Genomic DNA, 25,440 nt, shown 5'->3' with positions numbered 1-25,440 from the left:
ATCAATTTATTTAAATTTATGTTATGCTTTAGTAATTGAATCAAAATATCACATATTACTTAACTGAAGGTCAAAATTGCTCAATAGATATGACAATAGTTATTAAAATTAAAATAACCGGGATTGAAAATGTCATTTGCTAAAAAAAATAAAAAATTTAGAAGCATTATTTCCAAAGCAATATGGCAAAAATGGTAGTAGTAATACTATTTTTTATAATTTAGTGTAATTAGCTTTTGTCCCTAAATATTTTAGAATTTTTATTGGTTTGGAAAAGTGCAGAGAGTTTCTTGAAGAGTCTATAACCCAGATTTGGTGATTTGTGGAGTCGTAGAAAGAGAGAAACAAAACCTGATAGAGAGAAAAGACTAGTAACTTCAGATCCACAGCAATGCGATCCCTCTCCATTTTCGTCATCTTCTCTCTATTCCTTGCATACCCATCTCTTGCCAAGGTTAAATAAATAATCTTCTAATAAAATTCTTGGATCTTCGGTTTCTTCTACCATGTAATTGCATTTTCTCTATCATCCTTTTCTTTTTCCTCTTTATGTATCTAACTCCTTATCTTTGTGGAATTTTTTTTAGAGATTTTGTATGATAAACTGAAATTGTGTTATTTTTGAAGGTTACAACAGATAATAAGTGCAAACTGTGTATTGATTTTGAGCTTTTTAAAAGAAGAAGTTTGAGCTTTAATATTATAATTATAATTATGTTCTGATGCTGCAAGTCTTCCTGGGTAGTGATTTGAATCTTACAAAATGGATGTTTTATCATCATTTTTTTTTTTGTCTGTTAATGTGTTTACATGCATACTCTAAAAAAAAGATGGTAGGCGTCATCTGCCACGGATTCAACTCTATACATGCCATAGGCCATCTAAGTCTTCTGCCTACATATATGAGATGCAATAATGTCAACATAAATGTATAGTGTTGCCCATGGAAGATGGAACCATCCACTTTATAATTAACAAGGTAGACCCACTTGCAGTGGCGGAGCCACAGCCAACGAAGGGTGGTCAGATGAACACCCTACGTTGGAAATTTTTTTCTAGTATATAGGTTAAATATAGATATTTATGGTTATATACATGTTGTTGCACACCCTTGACAAGCTAGAGAAGCATAGTCCAGTGGTCAAGAGTGTGCATTTCCGCATCAACAACTCGGGTTCGAACCTTGGTAGGTGTAGCAGTGCTTTATTTTCTTTGTTCTTTAAACAGTTTTTTGCCCAAGGAAAAATATGAACACCCTTAACCAAAAGTCTGGCTCCGCCACTGCCCACTTGTTGGCAATCTATGTTTGCTTAAGTTGAAGGAACTAAGGACTCTGCTTGATTTTGAAGGAGTGCATTGAACTCATCAATCATAGCTTGTTGCTACCTTGGTCCGTAACAACTTGCATAAAAGATCAGGGTTTAGACAAAGAGGAGGTGGTAGAGGTGGCCAAGGAAGGAAGAATTTAGCATATCTATTTGAGGTATTACTGGTATCGTGGCCAAGGAGGTGGACTGCATTATCATGTACATTCAAATTGGGAGCATGTGGGATTGGGATTCGAGAGATTTGAGAACTATTCAGGAAAGATGTTGAGTAATGATCTGTGGACTAACAAACATATTATGGGTATTTTTCGGAGATGAGAATTGGGAACTTATCACCAGCCCCAAAAGTTGAAACTTTAAGGCAAAGTTGGAGACAGAGCCATGACTGGAGAGGAGTTAAAGTTACGAATTGGTAACACCAGAGGATTCTTTGCATTTGGAATTGTTACTGTCGAAGTGACAAGGTTGTAACTTTTATGGAATCCTTCTGGAGGGATATAGATAAATTAGGAGGATGGCAGGAAACAGCTGGTTTGAAGTGTTGTGGATGAGATATTTGAGCTAGAATGTGGATTAGGCAAGGAAGCATGTCATGAAATCTGATGCTTCGTATGACCACCTATATGTGTGCGATATAGAGTCAAAAGAGTTTGAGGCAAAGTGGGGGGCTGTGATGTAGATTAAAATATGGAAAGATAAGAATTACTGATTGACATTAGGGATTTAGAAAATACCCACTTTAATGCATAAATTAGAACAAATGATGTTGATTAAATACCCTAATTCTAACTGTTAGACAGGACCTGGTTCCTGATTATAGTAATGTTTTAGTTTTATTTGGACCTCAAGGGTTGCTGCCAGATTGTTTGCTGATTGATGATGTGTTGGTTCCTGATGATACTTTTATTACTTTTCGTTCATGTGCTTATTATTGTACTCTGATTTCTGCAACTCTTGTAGTGGATTTCTATTTGTGTGCATGAAGGGACACATGATCGTTTTCAGAGCGTAACTCTTGTGTTGAATATCATTCCGTGCAAAGCCACTTGTCAGAAAATCTAGTGAAAGCAACTTGTTAATTTTATGGTTATCAAAAAAGATGTTGAATATCATTTAGCAGGTATAATAGGAGCCTGGTGTCACGGGCCTATTTTTAGCCGCGTAAGGACAGCTTAACACTCTCAATATCGATGCTAAACTCAGTCCTAAACCAGCTCTAAATCAGTCCCCAAGAACCTTTGAACATTCACACAAACACGTAAGGAAAATAGCAAAGGAAGACACTCGATTTGGGAGGCCCGAAGAGCCAATTTTCTGATATATTTCTCGAGTAAAAACAAGTATAAGATGTCTGCCCAAGAGGGCCTTACAAGATATATATAAAGTCCCTTAGTCAAGGGGTACAACAAATGCTAGTCAAAGTTTCTACATTTGGCCATGTAATCCGTGCACTAGTGAAAGGCCTTTGTCTAGCAACCTGTTTTTCTGTGCAGTTTCTGTTCAGCAGCTGATCAAGGCTCCAAAGCCCCATAAATGTTGACCCGAGCTTGTAATTTGACCTCCCAAAGATGCCCCCACATTGGCCTTGTCAATAGACGTTGTGGAAGCCCCGTCGGGCTCCGAAATGCACCCGAAATGCTCGGAATTATGCTAATTCCCAAAACGTGATGAATTTAATGGGTAGTGACGCGGGGCGTCACACTGGTCTCTCAATTAGGTGTGGCAACACGTACCTTTATCTTTGCTGATTAATCAACCCTGATCTTGGAGTAAATCCTAACGAGATGGTTCTTCAAGCACTATGGATAACTAGCTTATACAAATTATAACACAAGTATATCGTCACAAAACCTCACATGCCAAAAGTGTTTGGACATTATCTTTCTCAAAAAAAAAAAAAGAAAAAACTTTCTCAAAAAAAAAAAGTGTTTGGACATTTTTGTTTTCGCAAGTGCTGTTTAGACAAATTACTATTCTATTGGTGACAAAACTGATGCATTTCGTCCTGGCTTACTTATTGACGTGCCTTGTTTCGCCGTGTCTTCTGCTTCTAGTTCTTTTTATTCTTGTATATCACCTGCAACCCCCTAATAAAGCATTTTTTCTGTTGATACTAAGGCCTCACTTGTTTTTATTAAGATTAAGATGACTCAATCTGAATGGACATTTGAATATTAAGATGTGCATTAGGATTTAGATGTCTGAATCTTAATACACATTTGAATATTAAGATGTTTAAGATTTGAATACCAAATAATCAAGACTACTTGTTTTCTCAACATTTGAATGTATAAAACTTATTTTCATTTAAAAATTGGTAAATATAAAATTCAAATAAGATACTAACTTAATCTAATACTGCATCAATAAAAGTATCAAAAAAAACTTGTAAGGCAGTTGGTGGTGGTGATGGCTAGCGGTGGTGGTGGTTGTCAGTGTTGATTGAATTTTACGTGAGGTGGTGATGGTGTTGTTGTGGGTAGTAGCTAATGATAATAGTGATTGGCAGTGGTTGTTAATCGTTGTAGTTGGTGGTAGCAAAAAATTATTCTTGACAATATCGATAGCTAATGGTGGAGGTAAACGATGATGTTTGTTGATGACATATAGTGGTGATTGTTGGGTGGTGGTGATTATTGTAAATGGTGGCTAATGGTGGTAACGTCTGATTGTGGTGATTGGTGGTGGTTGATATGGTGGTTGTGTGGGGTGGTGGTGTGAACTGTGAAAGTTGATGGAGTAAGGTTAAACTGTATCTTTGTAGAAATTCCTGAATAGACTTCTTAATGTTAATAGGGCTTAATTATAGATCGTACTCATTCAGATCTATTCAGACCCATTAAGTAGTTGTAAAATTATAAAAAACAATTGCACTTAATGATTAAGATATCTTCTGAGAGCCTAAAGTGTCTTTTTTAGTGTTCCCATACACAGATTGGAAGATCTGGTTTCGCAAAATTTTATGATAAGTTTTAGAAGAATGTGTTTTCAGTTTATCTGATGATGTGGATGACTTTTTTGTTATACGCTGCAGTATCAAGAGGATGAACCTGTCACTCTTTGGGTAAATAAGGTTGGACCCTATAATAATCCGCAAGAGACCTACAACTATTACAGCCTTCCGTACTGTCATCCTGGTGATGGTGGTCACAAGTGGGGTGGCCTTGGCGAGGTTCTTGGAGGGAATGAACTTATTGATAGCCGAATTGACATAAAGTTCAAAAGTATGTTTTTTCAAAACAAATTAAACAATGGATTTGTTATTCCTCAAAGCCCATCTTTTTTCACCAGGTTCCAGTTTATTTCAACAGGAGACGTGGAGAAAAGCACAATCTGCAAACTGGTATTGGATGCAGCAAAAGTGGCACAATTTAAGGATGCAATTGAAAATTCATATTGGTTTGAATTTTTTATGGGTATATTTTATATTAACGCATCCTTCTATGGTTTTCTATGCTCTTTAAACATGGCTGCTAGGTGCGGCCTGCTAGTTTACTGACTTTTTACTGTATCTCTGATCTTTATTTTGTGGTTATGATGACATATGGCTTCATGCATCAGACGATTTACCATTATGGGGTATGCACTTAGCTAGTTTTTGTCATATGATTCTAATAACTAATTACTGTTTAACATAACTGAAATTCTCTATGGTTATGGAAGTTCAGGTTTCGTGGGTGAAGTGCTTCCTGATAGAAACCGAGATACCAAGCATGTGCTCTACACACACAAGAACTTTCTTATTCAATACAATAGAGACCAGGTAATGCATTATTATTCTTTACTCTTGTGGACTGTGGTCACTTATCAACCTTCTGCTACTTAATTTTGGTAGTCTGTGTTACATTTAACTCCGACAGATCATTCATGTCAACCTAACACAAGAGATCCCAAGGCCACTGGAGGAAGGAAGACTCCTGGGCATGACATACTCTGTAAAATGGGTTCCGACAAATATTACTTATGAACGCCGGTTTGATGTATACTTGGATTACCCCTTCTTTGAACACCAGGTACATGCCAATCACCATTGATGATCCTCACTGTGCACTCATGTTACTTTTGTTGAAAGAATTGACTGAAGAATGAAATGGTGATTGCAGTCTTATGATCTGTCCACTTTGTTCTATCCTTTATGAGCTATGACCAGTTCAATTTTCATAATAGTTTTTGTACCATCCTCAAATGGAAGAACTATTTGATAGCTAAAAATGTATCCGGTGGACAATTCTGTACTCATTTCTACAAGTTAACTGTTCACATTTTCTTTACTGATGATTAGAGACAACACTTTGTTGCCCCAAAAGAAAGTTGTAGAATTTTACTGCTAGGATAAAGTCCTTTTGGCCTTGTCATATGTGTTTCTTCTTGTGCTTGCTGAAACAAATGAGTTAAAGAGATAGCTGCACAAATAAACACGAGTAACTATGACTTACTCTTTCTGTTTCCAGCCTCTGTTAATATCTTTTTCTTAATGCAGATCCACTGGTTCTCTGTGTTCAATTCTTTCATGATGGTTATTTTCCTCACTGGCTTAGTGTCTATGATTTTGATGCGTACTCTTCGTAATGATTATGCTAAATATGCCCGTGAAGATGATGATCTGGAGAGCCTGGTAATATTTTTTTTCTTCTCATGAATCATGTATGTCTCAGTTGCCATTTTTTTTTTTTAATAAATAAACTACTGTACAGGAGAGGGATGTAAATGAAGAGTCTGGCTGGAAACTTGTCCATGGTGATGTATTCCGACCTCCACAAAATTTGGCCCTTCTTTCTGCTGTTATTGGCACTGGTGCTCAGCTTACAACACTTGTTCTCCTTGTGATAATATTTGCTATTATTGGAATGTTATACATCGGGTATGTCTGCCTGCAATTATACTTAATCTGAAGCTTCTGGTTCTAGCGACAGTTTATTTCCCATTCATTTACCAGTTGGATTTTCTGGCTAACAGCCTTTCTACTTCATCAGAGGTAGAGGTATGGACTGCGTACATCTTACCCCCCCCCAGACCCCACTAAGTGGGAATACACTGGGTTTGTTGTTGTTGTTGTATTTTCTGGCTAACACTGTAACCTACTAATCTTCATGCTTGTCTGAACTGTTCCAAATATATGCTTGTGTAGTCAATACTGTATCAGCCATTTTTATTTGAGTGTCTGTACATTGATTTGGTTATTTCCTAGTTCAAATTGGTCAGTTTTTAACATTTTGACTATTTAATCCATACTTGGCATTTATAGGCTTCTCATGTGGATATTAGCATTTTTTTCCTATTTTGGGTAATAATGTAATTATATATAACTAGCCCAAGTTTAAACAAGTCAAAGCTGTCTAAGTCTAACTAAGGGAATATAGTTTGATTAATTTGTTTTTACCAAACTAAGTTTATAAAATGAAGTTAAATTCTTATACTATTACCTATATAATATAAAAATTACATAAATATCATAGATCTGTCCCCAGTCAAATATTGTTGCATACTGGGGGTATATTTTCTCTCTTTTTTTATTTTTTATTTTGAGAAGGTACTGAGGGATATACTTACCACCCCGATTCTTAATATTGAGCTTACTGCTGTACTTTATATTGCTCAGGAGAGGAGCTATTACTACAACCTTTATTGTATGTTATGCTCTGACATCGTTCATTGCTGGATATGTGAGTGGTGGCCTGTACTCTCGTAGTGGTGGTATGTGATTTTTCTGCGGCTGACGTTCTTCAGTTGTTTCTATCAATTCCCTCTAATCATCAAGTGATCAAAGTGTTTTTTTTTTGTGAATTTTGTCAGGTAAAAAGTGGATAAAGTCAATGATCCTTACGGCGTCACTTTTCCCCTTTATGTGCTTTGGCATTGGGTTCATTCTAAACACGATTGCTATATTTTATGGATCTTTAGCTGCTATTCCCTTTGGCACAATGGTGGTTGTTCTTATTATTTGGGCTTTCATTTCATTCCCTCTGGCACTTTTGGGTACTGTCGTAGGAAGAAACTGGAGTGGTACACCAAATAATCCTTGCCGTGTTAAGACCATACCCCGCCCTATCCCTGAGAAGAAATGGTACCTCACACCATCTGTAATTTCTCTAATGGGAGGTCTTCTTCCCTTTGGAAGCATTTTCATTGAGATGTATTTTGTCTTCACTTCCTTCTGGAACTACAAGGTAATAATTCTCTCCCTTTTTTTTCGCTAAATGGAAAGAGCATTTTAGAAAGATTTTTTCCTTGCACCATTTTACTTGACAATCTTTTCAACATCATTTAGATGTTTATGTGCTTTATTGGTCAGTTTTCCACCATCTGCGTGTTGAAGTAGTTGAATACAAAAGATTTTTATTGTCTTAGAATTGTTTTGTGTGAACTAAATAGATTATATACTTTGCTGTGATTTTTTATGTGATATATATATATATATATATATATATATATTTTTCCTAGAATTAATTGACTTCCAAAAGCTGTTGTAAGGCTAATTTCGCTTCTATCTTGATCAATCTGGAGGATTTCATCCTTTATTAGAATCTTTCAGAAGTTCGTTTACTTATTTCATTTGTTCAGAGAACTAAGCAAGTACAAGCACCTGTCTTATTTTGCTTGCTATTAGTGAGTTGAAAGTGAAGCTGCTATGGTTTGTATGAGAAATAAAGAAGAAAATATTATTGAATTGTGTATCTAAATTGTTACATTGAGACCCTATTTATAGATACTACATTAGACTCCTTTTTCAATTAGCACACTGACATTACAATCCTTTTTCAAGTAGGATTCTATATACCATACCTACTCATATTCTAACATTCCCTCTCAAGCTGGTGCAGACAAGTCATATGTACCGAGCTTGTTACAAATGTAATTAATACGACGACCAGTGAAAAACTTGGTGAAAATATCTGCAAGCTGATTGCTTGATTTCACAATTTTTGTAACAATCAATATCTCTGGAAAGTATCTTCTCTATTACAAAGTGACAATCAACCTCAATGTGCTTAGTTCTCTCATGAAATACTGGATTTAATGTGATATGAAGAGTCGCTTGGTTGTCACACAGAAGTTTGATTTCACTGATTTCTACAAATTTTAACTCTCTCAGCTATTGTTTAATCCAAACTAGCTCACAAGTGGCTACCACCATTGCTCGATATTCTGCTTCTGCACTACATCGAGCAACCACACTTTATTTCTTACTCTTTCAGGACACCAAATTGCCTCCTACTAAAACATAATATCCGGATGTAGAACATCTATCACAAGGTGATCCTACCCAATCAACATTTGTATATCCAATGATCTGCTCATGACCTTAATCCTCGAAGAATATTCCTTTACCCAGAGTTGACTTAATATATCGCACAATGCTAACAACTGCACCCCGATGACTTATCACTGGTAGAATTCGTAAATTGACTTACAACACACATGATTGGAAATGTCAGGTCCAGTCACTATGAGACAATTCAACTTACCAACTAGATGCCTATATCTTTCAGGATTATTGAGTGGCACCCCTTGTCCTGACAGGAGTTTAGTATTCGAATTTGTAGGAGTGTTAGGAGTGTCAATAGGTTTACATCCCATCATTCCTGTCTCCCCGAGAATGTCTAAGACATATTTACATTGCGAAATAACAATACTTGGTCTGGACTAAGCAACTTGATTACCTAAAAAATACTTCAGTCTGCCGAGGTCTTTAGTCTGGAAATGCTGACAGAGGGGTTGCTTCAAATAAATGATACCGTCTTGATCATTGCCGGTAATAATGATATCATCAACATAAACCACCAAATAAATACATAGATTTGGAGAAGAATATCGATAAAAGACCGAGTGATCTTCTTCACTATGAATCATGCCAAATTTTTGAATTATTGTGCTGAACTTTCCAGACCAGGCTCGAGGAGTTTGGTTTAGACCATAAAGTGACCGACACAATCGACACACTAGACTAGACTCCCTCTGAGCAACAAAACTAGGTGGTTGCTCCTTATAAACTTCCTCCTCAAAGTCACCATGGAGAAAAACATTCTTAATATCCAATTGAAAAATAGGCCAACGTCGAATAGTAACCATGGATAGAAACAAACAAACAGATACAATTTTAGCCACGAGAGAGAAAGTATCATTATGATCAAGCCCAAATATCCGAGTGTACCCCTTGGTAACAAGGCAAGCCTTAAGTCGATCACTTTGGCCTTTTGGACCAACTTTAACTGCATAAACCCAATGACAACCAACAGTTGATTTACCTGAAGGTAGAGGAACAAGCTCCCAAGTACCACTTGTATGTAAAGCAGATATCTCGTCAATCATAGCCTGTTGCCATCTTGGATGAAAAAGTGATTCTTTTGTGGACTTAGGGATAGAGATAGAGGACAAAGATGATATAAAGGTATAATAGGGTGATGATATATGATAATAACTTAAAAGGGTATAATGAGGGTTAGTATTACGAGTGGACCGTATACCTTTGCGAAGTGCAATCGGAGTAAGTTTGTAGTAAGTTCAGTTGCAGGACGAGAATCATCTGAGCTTGATACTGTACGTGGACGACGATGATAAGTTAGGAGTGGTAGCACTGTAGATGGAGTTGTGGAAGTATTGTAGATTCTTCAAAAATCGGTGCAGGTAAGACTAAGGTGGGTGGCATTGTGGATGAAGATGTAGAAGTAATGGTAGGTTCCTCAAAAGTCGATATAGGTATGACCTCATACATGCTAGGATGATTAGGATTAGAAGAAGATGTAAAGTAAGGTTGAGACTTAAAGAATGTGACATCAGCTGGCATAAGGTATCAATGAAGATCAGATGAGTAGCATCAATATCCCTTTTATACTCGAGAATAACCAAGAAAGACACATTTGAGAGAACGAGGGGTTAATTTATCTTTCCCTGGGGTGTAATTATGAACAAAATATGTACTCCCAAAAGACACGAGGGGGAAGAGAGTATAGAGATGACTGAGGAAACAATACTGAATAAGGAATTTGATTTTTTGAATGGATGTGGGCAGTCGATTAATTAAATAGCAAGATGCGATAATTGCATCGTCCCAAAAACACAGCGAAACATGGGATTGAATGAGAAGAGTGCGAGCAGTCTCGTTAGGGTGATGTAGCAACATTCTGTTGAGGGGTATATGGACAAGAAGTCTGATATTGATAAAGTATATGGGTCCACCGAACACCACCGGACCTGGTCCCTAAGCGACAAGTGCAGTGCAATATGAATGAAAAGAAAACAATGCAATAATGTAAAGAACAAGGAAAGTTTACGTGGAAACCCCTTTGCTCAAGGGAAGTAAAAACCACGACCTGCCATCAGTATATCCAAACTTCACTCTTCTTCAATCAACCAAGTGATTACAAACTTCTATAATCACTAACTCTTGTAATAATTCTATTACAAGAAAAGTGTGATAACTCTAATGCACTCACAACTTGCTAACTCTAGTCATGAATCCTAGTCAGCTCTACCCAGGACTCAACACCACAGATGATAAGAACAACCACTTGACCAACTTGACCAACTTACAAACGACTCGAACAACCAACTCTAGCTGCTTCGACTCGAGTTAAGACTTGGACAAGCTACACATCCACTAGCCTTTATAATTAAGAGTAGATTTATAATATACGACCAAAAAGAACTGAAAACACAACACACACAAGACTTAGGATAAGAAATCAATCAGGTCCCTTGTATGAGCTATGTTCGAAGACGACTTTTGCTTTTTTGAGAAGTTCAATCTTAATGTTTGCAAAAACCAGGTTTTGTTATGAGTAGATGGTCTTTTTATATGAGAAAACAAAACCTAGGCGTCTTCCTATTGGTTGAGGTTCAACTCCTCTACCGTCGCGCCACCAACTTTCTGCAGGAAAGTACAACTTCCAGCTGTGGTCAAGCAAGTCATTGCCAAAGGACAACTTGATACGGGACCGGGTCCCATAGATACTTAGTAAGGTGTTTACCAGGTTCTTTGTGGAATAGTTTGCATATCAACAAAACTTCAAGGGTGTAACGTTTTCCCCCTTTTTGATGATGACAAACTATTCCCCCTATCGCTTGGACCATTTACGCACTAGGTCCCTGTTGACAAACTATTCCCTCTGTCACCATGCCTGATTGCTTTTTGTTCAACTTCAGTTTGTAGGCCAGGCCACCAGGTCCTACAACTAAGAACATTATCTTCCCCCTTTTGGCATCATTAGAGTAGATTTATAATATACGACCAAAAAGAACTGAAAACACAACACACACAAGACTTAGGATAAGAAATCAATCAGGTCCCTTGTATGAGCTATGTTCGAAGACGACTTTTGCTTTTTTGAGAAGTTCAATCTTAATGTTTGCAAAAACCAGGTTTTGTTATGAGTAGATGGTCTTTTTATATGAGAAAACAAAACCTAGGCGTCTTCCTATTGGTTGAGGTTCAACTCCTCTACCGTCGCGCCACCAACTTTCTGCAGGAAAGTACAACTTCCAGCTGTGGTCAAGCAAGTCATTGCCAAAGGACAACTTGATACGGGACCGGGTCCCATAGATACTTAGTAAGGTGTTTACCAGGTTCTTTGTGGAATAGTTTGCATATCAACAAAACTTCAAGGGTGTAACGTTTTCCCCCTTTTTGATGATGACAAACTATTCCCCCTATCGCTTGGACCATTTACGCACTAGGTCCCTGTTGACAAACTATTCCCTCTGTCACCATGCCTGATTGCTTTTTGTTCAACTTCAGTTTGTAGGCCAGGCCACCAGGTCCTACAACTAAGAACATTATCTTCCCCCTTTTGGCATCATTAAAAAAGATAGAAAGAGGAGAAAAGCCTCTAAGATCTGAAGCTAGCATAGTCAAACTATCAGCTACCCATTCTGCGCCAGCCTCCACACTACTAGGAGGGTTTCCATACTCCTCAGGAAAATCTCTCTCGAACAAGTTTTCTTCTACTTAAAGAGGCTCAACTATTGCAAGGGGAACAAGTCCCTTGGACATATTAGGTTGGGTGCTGGACTCAGGAGGATGATGGAATGATTCAGCTTCAGGAAGGACAACTAAAAGAGACGAGGATAGGGTTAAGGAGGAGGATGGAATGATTCAGCTTCAGGAAGGACAACTAAAAGAGATGAGGATAGGGATTTTGGTGGAGGAGAAGTGACCTCGACTTTTTCCGAGTTGACAAGTGATGGAGAGACTGATGCTACCGCAACTTCTTCACTGATAGGAGACCCCAAGGGGCCTTAAGTGAGAAACTTTGGTTGTGGGGTTTTCTCAGGGTTTTCGAATGTGGGTGAAAGATTTACTGAAGATGATTCAACAAGAAGAACGTTGTCTTTAGAGGGTATTTTGGTCGGAGATGAAGGAGAGACATTATATATATACGTCGAGGAAGAGTTTTTAGAGAGTTTTTGGCAGTATTTGGTTGCGATGAGGAAAATGAAGTAGACGAGGGATGTATTTGATGGGGCTTAAGGAGGCATCTTTTGGTCTTAAAGTGAAGTGATGTGCCTGGTCCTCTTTGGACACGCCGCTTAACTTGAAAGGGTGATGTGACAACGGTCAGAGAAAGAAAGAGAGGGACATGGAGGGTCACGTGACACCTTTAAGCGGTTATTTAAACATTTTAAAGACGTACAACACATAGGTACTAACCTTGTAGGATGGACCAGCTCCCTACTTTAGAAGTTTCTTCTTTTCTTAAGTCTGTCCCAAGTCTGTCCCACTGCTCCTTCAGTCTGGCTATTCCACCATGGGTGTCTACCTACAGAAGGTACGAGATTGAATTAGATTTGGTCACAACTCACACTTGGATACCTGCCTTCCATTGTTAGCCAATAGAGAGAGAAGAAATGAAAGTAATTGTACTTAAACTCAATTCATTTTCATTAGACCAAGTTTGAGCCTGTTCTTCTCAAACTGGTCCCTTTGTAATGCTTTGGTGAAGATATCAGCCACTTGGTCCTCAATTTTGCAGAACTTCACACAAATTGTTTTCTTTTCAACATTGTCTCTCAGAAAGTGATGTCTTACATCAATGTGCTTGATTTTGTTGTGCTGTACTGGATTCTTTGCCATGTTGAGAGCACTGTTGTTGTCACAAAGCAAGGGAATGGAGTCTGAGACAATCCCAAAATCTTTAAGCTGTTGCTTAATCCACAGAAGCTGAGCATAACTAGAGGCAGCTGCAACATATTCAGCTTCAGTTGTGGATAGAGCCACTGAGTTCTCTGTTTTTGCTTCCCAGGAGATTAGATTGGATCCCAGGAAGTGAGCCATTCCTGAGGTGCTTTCTCTGTCCATCAGATATCCTGCATAATCTGCATAAGGATAACCAGTTAGATCAAAAGAGTCACTTGAAGGGTAGTACATGACCAGGTCTCGTATACCATTCAGATACCTCAGGATTCTCTTAGCTGCCTTCAAATGAGACTCCTTTGGACATGCCTGGAACCTTGCACACATTCCAAGACTAAACACAATATCATGTCTGCTAGTTAGCTGACAGGTATAGAAAGGCTCCAATGATTCCTCTATACATTTGTTTCATTCACCTTGGGGCCTGATTCCTCATTGTCCATTTTGTACCTGGTTCTTATAGGGGTGTCAATTGGCTTGGCATATGGATTCTTTGATGTACTTTTCTTGGCAAATCATAGCTCTCGCAGGAGTGTTTCGTTTGCAGTCCAAGGAAGAAATTTAGCTCTCCCATCATACTCATTTCAAATTCACTTCCCATAAGCTTGGCAAAGTCTTTACACAGAGTGTCTAGAGTTGCTCCAAAGATAATATCATCCACATACTTGAACTAACTGCTCCTCTTGACTTCAAAAAGAGGGTGTTGTCAATTTTTCCTCTCTTGAACCCATTCTCAAGAAGGAAATTAGAGAGTCTCTCATACCAGGCTCTAGGAGCTTGCTTCAAACCATATAAAACCTTGTCAAGTTGCATGACATAGTTGGGCCGAACAACATCCTCAAACCCTGGTGGTTGTTTCACATATACCTCCTTTTTCAAATAACCATTCAAGAAGATACTCTTGACATCCATTTGAAACAGTTTGAAGTCCATGTAGGCAGCAAAGGCAATAAGAATTCTGATTGCTTCCATTATTGTTATTGGGTAAAGGTCTCATCATAATCAATGTCTTTCTCTTGATTATATCCTTGCACTATCAATCTAGCCTTGTTTCTAACAATGGTTCCATGTTCATCTTTTTTGTTCCTGTAAACCCACCCACCTACCTGGTCCTTATGACAGGTTTGTCTGTAGATCTGGGGACCGAGTGACACACCTTACTTCTTTGAAAGTAATTCAGTTCTTCTTGCATAGCAATGACCCAGTCAGCATCCATTCTTTGGTTCATTGGTTGAGATGAAAGTTGAGAAGACAACCTGATTTCTTACCTTGGATCTGGTTTTGCATTCTAGAGTCCAGGGGTGATGTGAGATTCTCTAAAAGATGGGAGGACTTATGCTTCCCGTTAGATCCTCTGATGCTTGACTCTGGCTTATTGGGGCCAGGTTCCTCGCTTGCCTGATAATCAGACTACTTGATCAGACTGCTGAGAGTGTGAGCCTGTATTTTCATATGATCAGTCTGGATCTAGTCCCTGATTGGCTTTGGCATTATCATCCCCATGACTTTCACTGTTTTGATTCTTATCCTTTTCTTCATTTTTCTGATCTCTGGTCCCCTTATCATTTAATGAGTCTCTTTGAATCTAAAGAAGCTCCTCCAGTTCTGCATTATCCTTGTACCTCAAGTCCTCCATGTTTTCTGATTCATCGAAGATAACATGAACACTTTCTTCTACACATAAGGTCCTTTTGTTAAAGATCTTTTATGTTTGTTAATTGATGAATACCCAACACACACTCCCTCATCACTTTTGGGATACTTCCCAAAATCACCTTTGTTATTGTTAAACAAAGCACTTGTATCCAAAAGCCCTCAGGGACCCAAGCTTAGGTTTCCTATTCTTCAGCAGTCAGGGAGTCTTGTTCATCATGGACCTGATTAGGCATATGTTAGTTACATAGCATGCAGTGTTGACTGCCTCAACCAAGAAATTCTTAAGGTCAGAATCTATCAACATTGTTCTAGCAATATCAACCAGTGTTCTGTTTTTTCTTTCCACAACTCCATTTTTCTGGGAGTCCGAGGTGCTGAGAAGCTGTGGCTGATTCCCTGCTTTTCACAAAACTGGTCCATCTTGACATTTTCAAACTTAGTTCCATGATCTGATCTTATCTCATCTCAGCAACCTTGGAGTTATACTTGACTTGGATCTTCTTGACAAGAGTGATAATTGATTCAAAAGTTTCATCCTTCGACTTCAGGAATATGGTTCAGGTGAATCTTGGGAAATCATCCACAATTACAAGAATGTACCTCTTTCCTTCTCTGCTTTGAACCTTGACAGGTCCAAACAAATCCATATGCAGCAATTCAAGAGGTCTAGAAGTGCTGGCATGCTTCTTCTGTTTGAATGAGGACTTTGTCTGCTTTCCTCTAGCACAAGCATCACAGACTTTGTCTTCTGCAAATTTGACTTTGGGAATTCCATGGACCCGGTCCCCAGCAACCAGTTTGTTCAGCAATGATGAACTCACATGTCCCAGTCTTTGATGCCACAATTCAGTGTTGTCTCTTTGAGAACTAAGGCATGTAAACTCATTACCTGAAATTGAGCTAAGATCTGCTACATATATGTTTTTACACCTTTTTGTTCTCGAAACTACTTCACCTGAACTGAGACTGGTTACAATGCATCCATCTGACAAAAACTTTACTTCATTTCCTTTATCACAAATCTGTGATACACTGGGAAGACTCTATTTCAACCCATTGACAAAATATACATTTTCAATGGTATGATCTGGTGATCTTCCAATCTTGCCAACACCTTCAATATTTCTCTTTTTTTCCATTTCCAAAGGAGACACTTCCACCATGAAGTGCCTCAGAGGGAGGAAGTTTTTCGTTCTTCCAGTCCAGTCATATGCTTGGAACATCCACTATCCATGAACTAGTGTTTTGGATGGCGAAAGGCGACAAGAGGCGATAAGGTCCCGCCTTGCCACACGACGAGGCGAGGCGATCGCCTTTTGAAAGTGCGACAACAGTTAATACAAAAAGATTAAAATAATATATAAATGATCAAAAGTTATTAATTGAACTTGAAATAATATGTAATTGAAATTGAAATAGCTGTTAATGATCAAGGCATTTAATTAGTCTATTACTATGTTATATAAGTTATTAAAAAAGATTTGTTTACATAATACACTATTTATGCTTACTGTTACAGTGACACAGTGACACTGTATCGCTGTTACAGAGGAAGAACTAAGACGAGAAAAAGAATAAGAAAAAAATCAATATGCAAAAGTCACTGTTGAGTCGCTGGAGTAAGAAGTAGAAAGAAGAAAAAAAAAAAAAAGAGAAATTACTTACCGAAGTAGCTAGAATCACCGGAGTAGCTGCCACCGGTCGCCGGAGTCGAAGTCGAACTTGTGACTTGCCTTAGGGTCGCAGTCGCAGCGCCAAGCGAGTAAGATGGTAGAGCCAAAATCGGAAAATAAACCCAAAAATTACCTTTTATACTTATATCCCTAATTTTTTAAAAAAAATTAGAAAGGCGACGCCATTGTCGTCTCGCCTGGCTGCCTCGCCATGTCGCTTTTATTGCATTGGCGTCGCATTTTGGACGTCGCAGCGCCACGAAGGCTGGAGGCGACTATGCCTCGCCTCGCCATTCGCCATTGGCGATGTGGCGAGCGCCTTTTACAACACTGCCATGAACTTGACTGCTTCCTTTTCCTCTCACCTGCATCAGTAATCACTTGTTAGACTTGGGAACCCATTTGAGTCTGAGTTCTCGATATCGTGACAGTGGGTTGATTAAGGTTTTCTTGGTCCAGCTGGGCAATCTTGAATGACTGTTTTCAACATGAGCACCTGGTCTCTAGTGCATTAGACTAGGTTTTCTGTTGGACATGTTTACTTCATGACTGTACATCTGAAGACTTTGCTCTGCTCTCTTCCTCGACTCAATCTCTTTTTAGATGCCCATTTCTACCACATTTCTACCACAGTGGGTACACTACAAGTTGTCAAGTGCAGAGACATACTTGCTATGGAGATTATAAGGGGGGTTTACGATTTTCCTACCTAAAACTTGTACTCCATTGGACCTTTGATTTGTTAAACTGGGCAAAATTTTAAAGGAGGCAGTTCATTTGAGAGATTTTTGAAGATCTTCTTTGAGCCGGACCAGGTCCATCTCTAATTGAAAGTTTCTACTTAAGAAGACTGCACAAAGTTTTTTAGATTTTTTTAACCTCGGCTCAAGTTCTAACTGAAGAACTATTGGCTTCCCCCTTTCCCTTGGACTGTTCTACAGAAAATTTCAGCATTTTTTCTTTGAGATCATCATTTCTTTTGACAACTCACTTAACTTTTCCCCCAACTCAGACACTTTAACAACAAAAGACAGTTTTTCATTCTCAGACACTTCAAAAGTTTCACCCCAAAGATCCTTCTCACTAGTAAGCTCAACCAATGAGTCTATCAAAACAATTGCTAGACCTTTGAGCCTTTTTAAAGAGTAATTATTGAGATTTTGTTTGATATTAAGAGTTACCTCTTCATCGTCAGACTTGGGCATGAATGCGAAGAGTGAATCAAAGGCATCATCTGAATCTTCAATCACCATCATAGAAATATCCTCAGGTAGTTGGGAGTCATCATAATCACTGGATGAGTCTGCCCAGGCTGCCAGGGTCTGTTTCACAACATAATCAGCAACTGCTCTTCTTCTTACTTTTTCTGGAACCCTTCCAGTCCTTCTGCTTTCATTTATCTGGTCTACCTCTTCCATAATTCTTATGATCTACCTTATGCATTGGGCAGTCCTTGATAAAATGACCAGCCTGTCCGCACTTATGACATGAGTCATTTCTTGTTGCTGATCTGCTTGAGTTGCCTCTTGTTTGAAATCCTCCATTTCTCCTCATAACCTTGAGAAATCTCTTGATTATGTATGCCAATCTTCATCCTCTTCACAGTCTTCACCTTTGGCTGCTTTGAGTGCCAAAGTTTTCTCTGTCTTAGGTTCTTTCTTATTCTGCTCTTGCTGCTTCTTCATTTCATAGGTTTTCAGATTTCCTATGAGCTCGTCCATTGTAAGGGTCTTCCGGTCTCTTGCTTCAGTAATAACATTTACCTTACTTTCCCATGACTGGGAAGAATACTAAGCACTTTTCTTACTTGCTTACTAGGCCTGATGTCCTCACCTAGACTGTGTAGCTCATTTGTGATGGATGTAAATCTCGTATGCATTTCGTGAATAATTTCTCCTTCTTTCGTGGTAAAGGTTTCATATTGTGTAGTGAGTATGTCAACTTTCGGCTCCTTTACTTGGCTGGTATCCTCATGTGCAGTTTTGAAACAATCCCAAATCTCTTTAGCCGACTCGTATGCAGTAGCAACTTCTTGCCTTGTAGTTCTTTGCAATTTTTTTACGATCATCTTTATTATACTCCCTTCGAGTCTTGGGGACTAGTCTGGTGACCTCTCCTTCTTTGTATTCTCTCATAGGAATATGTGGATCATCCAGGGTAACATCCATCAGTTCTTCTGCCATTATAGATACTACATTAGACTCTTTTTCCAACTAGGACACTAACATTACAATCATTTTCCAAGTAGGATTGTATATACTAGTCATTCCTATTCATATTCTAACAATTTCTACACGAGTTTCTAACGTGCAAACTTTGTATTTGACATTTTTCAGAATGCAAGAGGACACAACACGGAAACATACTAACTCTGATAGACAAAAAAATCTAATTAACACCATGAGACATGCATAGAGATAGTTATGCGTTGCAATTAATTTTCTCAGTTTGAAACTTTCGTAAGATGCTTGATATTCATCTGAAAGTTTCAAAATTTTGAATTGACCTTATGTGCAAAAGAGAAATTGGAGTTTTAGATGTATAAGTTTGAGGAGTGAGAGCACGCTTTTGGTCTATCAATAACATGTGAGATAATTTTCTATTGGTAAAATTTTTTTAAATAGAGAAGGTAACCTAGATGTTGATGTCTCTCAAATTACACCTCACAATGAAGTATAGCATGGTCGTTGATCAAATATAGAACCCAACTTGGTTGGGGTCGATCCTACCGGGAATGTGACTAGAAACTAGGTCAATGTGGTTATTTATGCTAGTAGTTGTTTAGTTTTGAAGGGGTTTTTAAAGTTACAAGTAACAATTTGTAAGCTTTCAGTAAACAAGTGACAAGTGACAAGTGACAGGGTATTAAATTGTTGTTTGTATCAATTTGTGAGAATGTCTAGGACTGTATTTTTCGTGATTTCATAACTCATTGAGCATATCGTACTAGCAACCTATCTATTGGGTTCGAAATCGAGAGGGCGTCATGCGGAAGCTTAAAGTTTGCAAACTAATATGGTGATAATTTAGATGACACAAAACTAAACAAAAAAACATAATATTATTGATATGGTTTGTCCAATCGGCCTACATATTAAAAATTAAATAAAAAAACATAAAAATACTATGAGAGAAATCTCTCCATAAACAAGGCTCTTTAAGGGGACTACATTGTGGATACTATTATGTTCTTGTATGAGAAGGGGTCTTCTATTTATAGATGTCCAAAATCATTCCTCTTAGAAAAAGGTTTGCCAAATATGGAAAAGTTTTATATTTTTCTTTCAGGAAAAATAAAAGTAATTATTACTTACTTTTATTACTTCTATTTTCCTTCTAAGAAAAAGTAAAACTTAATTTTGGTAAGAAAATCAGGGCAAAACCCCCAACAAATTGTTGTTTGTATCAATTTATGAGAATGTCTAGGACTATTTTTTTTGTGATTTCATAACTCATTGAGCGTATCGTACTAGTGACCTATCTCGGTGCTTAGCATGCAAAATTGGTAAGTTATGTTCACCTAAGTGGCTTTTGACTCTAATTGGATGAATATCACTCAATTACCAGCTAGGTGTATGAGTGTTTGCATATGAACCCTTACCCTCAATCCTGGATTAGATTTTTCCGGTTAAGGCTCAAGCTATTAGATGGGGGGCTGGTAGCCTCATATCTCCATGTTTGATCTCTTTTCCTATTCTCTCTTTGATCAAGCCAATTAAGAATTAAGCCAAGTTCTAATGTTTGAAATTGTTAAAAAGCAATCAATACGAAGAGAAGAACAATACATCCATGAACACCATTCAAGAATCGCAAATACTTTAACCTACTTCATTAATTTATCATAGTTCCCACAACCCTAGTTATGAGATTTAGCTACTCATGTTTGCAAGAACACAATCAGAATTTATGGTAGAAAACATAATTATGAACTTGCGAATTGAATAGATGAAATCCAAAATCTTGAGTAGAACACAATCAATAACAAGAATCAATGGATATTATTGCTCAGAACAAAGAGAGTTGTGTTCTCAAGCAACAACAACAAAAAAAATAAATATATTTAGGGTGCATAAACTGTAAGCAAAAACCTAAGAAAAGTATTTATTGACAAAACGAATCCTATCCTAAACAAAATAGGATTGCATGTTTGTTAGCAATGTACGACTCATGCAATGAAGGTACGACTCATGGTCTATAGGTCTCCACTTGTGGTTTGCCAAAGATCCAAAAAATTCTTTCAATTCGTACGGGTCATTCCACGATTCGTAGTCTAGGACTACGACTCCTGGTATTAACCCTTGATTTGCACTCCTCCTGAATCTATCCTACCAGTCCATATTATAGACCCGTACGGTCGATGTCACGGGTCATGGGAGTCGTCGTGATACTCGTACCGTTGAGATCAATTTCACTGCTTCTGAACTACTATCTATGGCCACGAGTATGACTCATACTATCAAGTTACGAGTCATTGGAAGAGTCGTGGTATCAACTTCAGAATCACACCATCTGTGGTCATCAGTACGAGGTTGAGTATGGTTCGTACTTCACCCAATGATTCGTGCCCTGCTTCCATGAGTCAGTACTTAGAAATTTTCAGCCCGTTTTCCAACTTAAGCTTCCGGGACCTGTTTTCCTGCACAAACACACAAAAACACATCGTATCTACTAAAATGTAGTCAAGGACAAGCACAATTTCCATGTTTTGATCGTTGAAACTACAGTAAATCACGGTACATCAGATGTCAACATTGTTTTGGGTATGATGGCATGTCTCAGGACTGTCCAATGTGTTCCTGTCAGACACTACCTCTGACATGGATAGTGAACCATTCTAACTTCCCAAGCTTAAGTTTGAATCCAGATTTTGTCTTTTGATAAACAGAGACAAACTTGTAGAATTATCAATGACATTTGCCAATAGATTATGGTGATCATTTCTCTAGTAGCTCGAGATTCTGAAGCGTTGGTCTACGTATGTTTTTTGGTATAGTTCCTTTCTTTCTCCATAATTTCAACACATATAGGACAACTTGCAATGACTTCTTCAAAGTAGGAATCCCGACATAGTCTAGCAAGAATTTCAGAGCATTTAATCTGCACAGTGGAGATTCTGTAGTGTTCACCTACTTCTTTTCTTCTATGTTAGCTGCAAAGTTATTCCCTAAACAATGTATTTTACATTTGAACTTTGGCTGACCTTTATTTTGTTGTTGGCAGGTCTACTATGTCTATGGTTTTATGCTTCTTGTATTTATTATTCTCATCATTGTCACTGTGTGTGTGACAATTGTGGGCACGTATTTCTTGCTGAATGCCGAGAACTACCATTGGCGGTGGACTTCATTCTTTTCTGCTGCCTCAACAGCTCTTTATGTTTATCTTTACGCCATATATTACTATCACGTAAAGACTAAGATGTCCGGTTTCTTCCAGACCAGCTTTTACTTTGGCTACACTCTGATGTTCTGCCTTGGCGTCGGCATCCTCTGTGGTAAGCTATATAAGTCAATTACAGGATCTGGGGAGTCTCTTTTGTTTTTGTTCCCCTCAAAACGTCGTCATCCCTGTCATGGAGTTAAGTTCTGACTTAAATTATTCTTGCTTGATTATTTTGGAACTCCAGGTGCTGTTGGATATCTCGGCTCTAATTTGTTTGTTAGGAGGATTTACAGAAATATCAAGTGTGATTAAGTGCTTAAACGGAGCAGATGAAATGCTGCCCCACAGTTTTGCATGATCTATTTTACCCGTCACTTGATAGAGAGTTAAGTGGATTTCCAGATAATACCACAGCAATCTGGTCACCTGATGTGAATGAAGATTATTTTAGAAGAGATGAGGGAAGGAAATTATTTTGTATTCCCAATTTTCTGGTTTAGGATGGGTGGAGGTGTTTAGTAAAGTTGTGTGGGAGAAAACGCTGGATTATTTTGCAACTTTTGTGGTACATACATATAGTGCTTATACATTTGTTTTTTACTTCAAAGGCCATAATCTGCATTTTATTTTCGTATACTGAGAGAATCATTTTCTTTTAATGAAGTGAGATATTACTTCAATTGCTTAAAAATGCCTGGGGAGGTTCTTTTATTTCATGTTTTTTTTTGTTCCGAAATTCAGTGTTGTTTGTACAAATGTTTGTATGGACATTTTTCTATTCGAGATTGAACATTAGATCATGCCTGTGCGAGTTTGCTCACATCGGCAATCCAAGCTCGGGGTAAAAGAAAATTATTCATGCAAGACAAAGTAAGGAATAAAAATATTAATTAGCGAAGACAATCAACTAGTAACAAATCAAGAAGTAAAAGGACCTAGTTAAATGAAATTTAGTCACTCATACATGAGTAACATTTTGAACGTATGACTCTTGCATTCAACAACACATGCAAGTATACGTGGTTATACAAGTAATATAAAATTTTTATGTCTTCATGTAGTACCTGCAAAGACTCGTCGATTAACTATTTCCTACTCGTCGATTAACTATTTCCTAAATTGATCTAATGTTAATTATTTATTCAAGCATAGATCTCAAAGATATATTTATGAATTAATTAAACTTAAAATACAAAAAAAAATTATTTATTCAAGCATAGATTTCAAAGATATATTTATGAATTAATTAAACTTAAAATACAAAAAAAATAACTAATGAAATCGATATAGGATTATGAATTTGCTAACAATCATATTGAGTGATCAATTTCATCGACTTGCTTGATTTATCTACTTGTTGATTTACGAGGCTTATACTCTGATTATGGTCTTTCGAGCCTCTAATCACTTATTCACACGCCTATCTATGTCTCTATTTATATGATCAAGATAAACGTGTTCTCTATTTATATGATCAAGATAAACATGTAAACGTATGCACACTTCTCATTTATTAACTGAGGTGATCTAGGTATATGTCTATCCTAGCTACAAATCCATTCTTTGATGTCCAAAGTTAAGATCTTACTCTCTTTATTCTTCGTTCTACCCCATGATTTCTCGTTCGAATTCACAATGAGAATATAGTTTATTCAACTGATCATGAAGCAGTAAAATAGTAAAATCAAGAATAGAAAAACAATTAATATGACAATCTTCACAAATTGAATCAAGAGTCTACTACAACAATCATTAAGATACCATAATCCTAGAATGAGAAGTTTAACACCACAGACATGGAAAAGTTACAAAAAGATATCGAAGGAAAAACGCAAAAATAAATAAGTATGAAGAAGAAAAGATTAATTTAATTTTCTCTAACCTCCACGGTATCGTTACTCCTCTCAACGTCTACTTTTATATATTTTTTTCTTTTAATTTTTTCTCGACCTTTATTTTTTTTATCAATCTTTATTTTTTTTTCGTTCTCTCTCTACTTCTACAATTTCTTTGATTTTTATTTTTTTTAATATTTTCTTCATTTTCTTCTTTTTTGCAATTTTTATTATTTTTGTTCTTTTCTTCGATTTCTTCCAATCAAGTTATATCTCATGAGCAAGAGTTGACACTATCACATTATAAAGGCAAGACTTATGACTTTCAAACAACAAGCTACGTTTCTTTGGTAAGAGTTGACACTACCACATTGTAAAGGCAAAACTTATGACTTTCAAACAACAAGTTATGTTTCATGGGCAAGAGTTCACACCACCACATTGTGTTTTGATTTATGAGATGCTCTATAACTCTTACCTTAGAGGCAAGACTTAGCTTAAAGACTTTCAAACGTAACCCAACTACAAGCACCAATTCTCTTATGAAGACCCCGAGTGGAATTAATCCACTCGCAACCTACATTTCTCAACAAATCAATAAAATCCCAATAAGCTTTAAATACTCGCAAGTGTATCTCTCATCATCATTCATCAGCTATCTAAAAATGAAAGAAAACCTAGCTATTTATAGCCATAAGCTACTTATTACAAGACGGGCCTAAAAGTGACCCTAAATATCAAATGGCCCCAAAAGTTACCCTTAATGTCAAATGGTCATATGTTAGCACATATGCTCTCCCGTGTCCCTATGCTACAACCAAATGCGATGTTGATCAATACACCCTTTGGTGATATCATCAAATATAGCTCCTTCCCAAGCTATCCTCCAATCACGTATTTGCCTCCCTAGGATGATTAAGACATACATCCTTAGGTTTGGTCCTTCAAGCATAGATCCCAAAAGTGAATAAAAGAGTGAAGCCAATTCATCTTGAATCATCCTTCCTTTCTTGAAAAGAATTTGTCTCGAATCCAACTCTTTTATCAACTTGTCATCATACTTTCCAAGCTTGAAATTCTTTTGCACGAACTCCGATAGGCCTTCAAGTGCATTTTTATAAACCACACTCCTCGCATCTCTCTTTGAGATTGTTTGTTCATGAACATATACAAGTGAAGGAGTGATACTAGGTAAAATAATAGTATAATGGTTAATGGGCCTAATGTGGGAAGAATCTGTGACACCCCACATTTTTGGGTTAGAATTCGAACCGTGATTCCTACGTGTATAAACTTGAATCTAATTATTTCTATATAAATATAAGTGTCATGATTATTATCCCAGTGTGAAAAGTGTTTTTTAGGGAAAGAATGTTCGTTGTAAACACTTAGAGTGAAGTGGAATTAAGAACTTTCATTATCGACCAAATTTTAGA

At 37.4% G+C, this 25,440-nt stretch overlaps 1 protein-coding gene across 2 annotated transcripts; it reads left to right on the top strand.

The window, feature by feature from the left end:
* Positions 1–22,849, top strand: LOC107867853 (transmembrane 9 superfamily member 1). Of its 2 annotated transcripts, none has more exons than XM_016714314.2 (12): positions 1–454; positions 4,363–4,552; positions 4,640–4,744; positions 4,890–4,907; positions 4,997–5,091; positions 5,189–5,341; positions 5,809–5,943; positions 6,023–6,189; positions 6,928–7,022; positions 7,122–7,495; positions 22,008–22,281; positions 22,414–22,849. In XM_016714314.2, exons 1-12 carry the CDS (start codon positions 392–394, stop codon positions 22,479–22,481), a joined length of 1,737 nt encoding a protein of 578 aa, XP_016569800.2. In that variant the 5' UTR covers positions 1–391; the 3' UTR covers positions 22,482–22,849. The 2 variants fall into 2 exon arrangements, with proteins under 2 accessions (XP_016569800.2, XP_047267904.1); XM_047411948.1 differs by having other exon boundaries at positions 261–508.
* Positions 22,850–25,440: the final 2,591 nt, after the last annotated feature.

The sequence above is a fragment of the Capsicum annuum genome, chromosome 4 (assembly GCF_002878395.1).
Source record: "Capsicum annuum cultivar UCD-10X-F1 chromosome 4, UCD10Xv1.1, whole genome shotgun sequence".
In the NCBI taxonomy this organism is placed as follows: domain Eukaryota; kingdom Viridiplantae; phylum Streptophyta; class Magnoliopsida; order Solanales; family Solanaceae; genus Capsicum; species Capsicum annuum.
This window is presented reverse-complemented; position numbering and strand designations above follow the sequence as displayed.

Bases quoted from the DNA above. Each gene is read 5' to 3' on its own strand.
- LOC107867853 (XM_016714314.2), top strand. From the start codon at position 392: ATGCGATCCCTCTCCATTTTCGTCATCTTCTCTCTATTCCTTGCATAC. The intron at 4,553-4,639 runs GTATGTTTTTTC...TTATTTCAACAG, and splicing joins AATTGACATAAAGTTCAAAA to GAGACGTGGAGAAAAGCACA. The intron at 5,944-6,022 runs GTAATATTTTTT...ACTACTGTACAG, and splicing joins ATGATGATCTGGAGAGCCTG to GAGAGGGATGTAAATGAAGA.